The sequence below is a fragment of the Mustelus asterias genome, unplaced genomic scaffold, assembly GCF_964213995.1.
Source record: "Mustelus asterias unplaced genomic scaffold, sMusAst1.hap1.1 HAP1_SCAFFOLD_1292, whole genome shotgun sequence".
NCBI lineage: Eukaryota > Metazoa > Chordata > Chondrichthyes > Carcharhiniformes > Triakidae > Mustelus > Mustelus asterias.
In genome coordinates this window covers 1-5,000 of record NW_027591237.1, presented here as the reverse complement: position 1 = coordinate 5,000, position 5,000 = coordinate 1, and the positions used below count along the sequence as shown (strand labels likewise).

Here is a 5,000-nt window from a genome sequence, read left to right as displayed (position 1 = left end):
CCCCCCGAGACACTGTAACCCCCTCCCCCCCGAGACACTGTAACCCCCTCCCCCCCGAGACACTGTAACCCCCCCGAGAAACTGTAACCCCCTCCCCCCCGAGACACTGTAACCCCCTCCCCCCCGAGACACTGTAATCCCCCCCGAGACACTGTAACCCCCTCCCCCCCCGAGACACTGTAACCCCCCCCGAGACACTGTAACCCCCTCCCCCCCGAGACACTGTAATCCCCCCCGAGACACTGTAACCCCCTCCCCCCCCGAGACACTGTAACCCCCTCCCCCCGAGACACTGTAACCCCCCCCCGAGACACTGTAACCCCCTCCCCCCGAGACACTGTAACCCCCTCCCCCCCCCGAGACACTGTAACCCCCTCCCCCGAGACACTGTAACCGCTCCCCCCTCCCCCGAGACACTGTAACCCCCTCCCCCCTCCCCCCCGAGACACTGTAACCCCCTCCCCCCCGAGACACTGTAACCCCCTCCCCCCCGAGACACTGTAACCCACTCCCCCCCCCTCGCCCGAGACACTGTAACCCCCTCCCCCCGAGACACTGTAACCCCCTCCCCCTCCCCCCGAGACACTGTAACCCCCTCCCCCCCTCCCCCCCGAGACACTGTAACCCCCTCCCCCCGAGACACTGTAACCCCCTCCCCCCCGAGACACTGTAACCCCCTCCCCCCGAAACACTGTAACCCCCTCCCCCCCGAGACACTGTAACCCCCTCCCCCCGAGACACTGTAACACCCTCCTCCCCGAGAACCTGTAACCCCCTCCCCCCCGAGACACTGTAACCCCCTCCCCCCCGAGACACTGTAACCCTCCCCGAGACACTGTAACCCCCTCCCCCCCGAGACACTGTAACCCCCTCCCCCCCGAGACACTGTAACCCCCTCCCCCCCCGAGACACTGTAACCCCCTCCCCCCGATACACTGTAACCCCCTCCCCCCCGAGACACTGTAACCCCCTCCCCCCCGAGACACTGTAACCCTCCCCGAGACACTGTAACCCCTCCCCCCCGAGACACTGTAACCCCCTCCCCCCCGAGACACTGTAACCCCCTCCCCCCCCGAGACACTGTAACCCCCTCCCCCCCGATACACTGTAACCCCCTCCCCCCCGAGACACTGTAACCCCCTCCCCCCGAGACACTGTAACCCCCTCCTCCCCCGAGACACTGTAACCCCCTCCCCCCCGAGACACTGTAACCCCCTCCCCCCCGAGACACTGTAACCCCCTCCCCCCCGAGACACTGTAACCCCCTCCCCCCCGAGACACTGTAACCCCCCCCCGAGACACTGTACCCTCTCCCCCCCGAAACACTGTAACCCCCTCCCCCCCCGAGACACTGTAACCCCCTCCCCCCGAGACACTGTAACCCCCTCCCCCCGAGACACTGTAACCCCCTCCCCCCCGAGACACTGTAACCCCCTCCCCCCCGAGGCACTGTAACCCCCTCCCCCCCGAAACACTGTAACCCCCTCCCCCCCGAGACACTGTAACCTCCCCCCCCCGAGACACTGTAACCCCCTCCCCCCCGAGACACTGTAACCCCCTCCCCCCCAAGACACTGTAACCCCCCCCGAGAAACTGTAACCCCCTCCCCCCCGAGACACTGTAACCCCCTCCCCCCCGAGACACTGTAATCCCCCCGAGACACTGTAACCCCCTCCCCCCCGAGACACTGTAACCCCCCCCAAGACACTGTAACCCCCTCCCCCCCGAGACACTGTAACCTCCCCCCCCCGAGACACTGTAACCCCCTCCCCCCCGAGACACTGTAACCCCCTCCCCCCCAAGACACTGTAACCCCCCCCGAGAAACTGTAACCCCCTCCCCCCCCGAGACACTGTAACCCCCTCCCCCCCGAGACACTGTAATCCCCCCAAGACACTGTAACCCCCTCCCCCCCGAGACACTGTAACCCCCCCCCGAGACACTGTAACCCTCTCCCCCCCGAAACACTGTAACCCCCTCCCCCCCCGAGACACTGTAACCCCCTCCCCCCGAGACACTGTAACCCCCTCCCCCCCGAGACACTGTAACCCCCTCCCCCCTCCCCCCGAGACACTGTAACCCCCTCCCCCCTCCCCCCGAGACACTGTAACCCCCTCCCCCCTCCCCCCCTCCCCCCCGAGACACTGTAACCCCCTCCCCCCTCCCCCCCGAGACACTGTAACCCCCTCACCCCTCCCCCCCGAGACACTGTAACCCCCTCCCCCCCGAGACACTGTAACCCCCTCCCCCCGAGACACTGTAACCCCCTCCCCCCCGAGACACTGTAACCCCCTCCCCCCCCGAGACACTGTAACCCCCTCCCCCCCGAGACACTGTAACACCCTCCCCCCCGAGACACTGTAACCCCCTCCCCCCGAGACACTGTAACCCCCTCACCCCCCGAGACACTGTAACCCCCTCCCCCCCCGAGACACTGTAACCCCCTCCCCCCCCCGAGACACTGTAACCCCCTCCCCCCCGAAACACCGTAACCCCTCCCCCCGAGACACTGTAACCCCCTCCTCCCCGAGAAACTGTAACCCCCTCCCCCTCCGAGACACTGTACCCCCTCCCCCCCGAGACACTGTAACCCCCTCCCCCCCGAGACACTGTAACCCCCTCCTCCCCGAGAACCTGTAACCCCCTCCCCCCCCCGAGAAACTGTAACCCCCTCCCCCCCGAGACACTGTAACCCCCTCCCCCCCGAGACACTGTAACCCCCTCCTCCCCGAGAACCTGTAACCCCCTCCCCCCCCGAGAAACAGTAACCCCCTCCCCCCCGAGACACTGTAACCTCCTCCCCCCCCCGAGACACTGTAACCCCCTCCCCCCCCCGAGACACTGTACCCCCCTCCCCCCCCGAGACACTGTAACCCCCCTCCCCCCCCCGGAGACACTGTAACCCCCTCCCCCCCCGAGACACTGTAACCCCCTCCCCCCCCGAGACACTGTAACCCCCTCCCCCCCGAGACACTGTAACCCCCTCCCCCCCCGAGACACTGTAACCCCCCCCCCCCCCCGAAACACTGTAACCCCCTCCCCCCCGGAGACCACGTCACTCCAACAACTCCCTGAAACTTCCCATTTCTGTGACCTCTGTCCTCTCACACCAAGACCTTAACCCCCCGTCCCCCCGATGACTTGACTCCCTTCCCCAATGTCTTGACCCCTGCTCTGATCTGCTGAACCTCCCCCAAAACTGAACCCTGACCCCGTTGATCCCCTGAGACTGCAATCTCCTCCCTGACCCCTTCACCTCTCACCTCTGACCCTTCTAACTGCCCAACACCCAGACCCTGATCCCCTGACCCTCCCCCCATCTCTTTGACCCCTTGACCCCTCACCCCCTGCCCTGTTCATCTGAACCATCGTCAGGAACTCTAACCCCTGACCCCTTGATCTCTAACCTGTAACATCCTGAGCTCCATGACCCCACCCCACTCTTTGAACCTCCCATTGGAACAGGCTGGGTCAAGGTGTCAGGGAGGAGTCAAAGGGCCAGGGGAGGGGTCAAAGGGCCAGGGGAGGGGTCAAAGGGTCAGGGAAGAGTCAAAGGGTCAGGGGAGAGGTTAAAAGGTCAGTGGTGGGGTCAAAGGATCAGGGGAGGAGTCAAAGGGTCAGGGGAGGGGGTCAAAAGGTCAGGGACGGGGAATGTCGGGGAGTCAATTTGCCCCCACACCAATGCCAACCCTGCCACTGACCCCCAACTACGCCAAGCTGGGCACCACTGCTGCCCTAAGTGCCCTCAGGCTGGCATTCCCACTCGCCCCAGGGTCACCATACACAGGACCCCCGCTGTGAACCCCCCTCCCACACGCAGTTCCCGCCACCGCCCCCACACACGCAGGGCCCACCCCCCTCACAATCACCTTCTTTAACAGCGTCAGCGATGAGCTTCTCTCCCTTGGGGCACTCGTTAGACTCGGAACGGAAGAGTCTGCGGCCGCCGGACTCCGCAGTGAGGTCCTCCGAGGCCTTCAACTGCAACACCTGCAGGAACAGAGCGGCGCGCTCCTCCAGCAACTCCGTAATCCCTCGATCCCTCTGCTGAATCTCGTCTGGGGGACAGGAGAGAGACAGAGAGACAGAGCGAGAGACAGACAGAGAGAGACAGAGAGAGATAGAGAGAAACAGACAGAGAGAGACAGAGAGAGAGACAGAGACAGAGAGACAGAGCGAGAGACAGACAGAGAGAGAGACAGACAGACAGACAGAGAGAGAGACAGACAGACAGACACAGACAGAGAGAGACAGACAGGGAGAGAGAGAGAGAGACAGACAGACAGGGAGAGAGAGACAGAACTGGTGAGTGAGAGCTCTTCCACTATGAGACAGCACACAGATTGAGCCCGATCCTGCGACAAACACTCACCTCACCCCCCACCCAGCCCCGCCCCGCCACCCCCGGACTCTGAGTCCCCGCGGGGATGGAGTTCAGATTCCGTACCTGCCAGCTCTTTCAGCATCTCCTTGGTTTCCATCTCCATCGAGAAATCGTCCATCTCGGGGCAGCTGAGAGAGAGGCAGAGAGAGATCAGCGTCACCGAGAGACAGAGAGATCGAACCTCCAGACAAAACAGCGCACAGCAAGAGCCCACTGGCAGCTGCCTCACCCTCGCCCGGAGCAGCTGTGTTGCAGCTGGAGTCCATAGAGGGATCGACATTGGACAATTCCCCTCTCCCCGTGCACTCCTCAGAACACCCTCTCCCCACACACTCCCCCCAACCCCCTCTCCCCACGCACTCCCCCCAACACCCTCTCCCCGCGCACTCCCCCCAACACCCTCTCCCCGCGCACTCCCCCCAACACCCTCTTCCCACGCACTCCTCCCAACCCCCTCTCCCCGCGCACTCCCCCCAACACCCTCTCCCCGCGCACTCCCCCCAACCCCCTCTCCCCGCGCACTCCCCCCAACCCCCTCTCCCCACGCACTCCCCCCAACACCCTCTCCCCGCGCACTCCCCCCAACCCCCTCTCCCCGCGCACTCCCCCAACCCCC

General features: G+C 64.7%; 1 protein-coding gene across 1 annotated transcript in view; it reads right to left on the bottom strand.

Moving 5' to 3' along the window:
- LOC144488111 (rho guanine nucleotide exchange factor 2-like) overlaps positions 1–4,506 on the bottom strand; it is a 59,278-nt gene extending 54,772 nt beyond the window's left edge. Inside the window, exons 1-2 of the mRNA XM_078206131.1 lie at positions 4,448–4,506; positions 3,870–4,058 (exon numbers count right to left, since the gene is read on the bottom strand). Of these exons, the coding sequence (XP_078062257.1) occupies positions 3,870–4,058; positions 4,448–4,502 (244 nt within the window). The 5' untranslated portion in view covers positions 4,503–4,506. The remainder of the gene's footprint in view (positions 1–3,869; positions 4,059–4,447) is intronic.
- Positions 4,507–5,000: the final 494 nt, after the last annotated feature.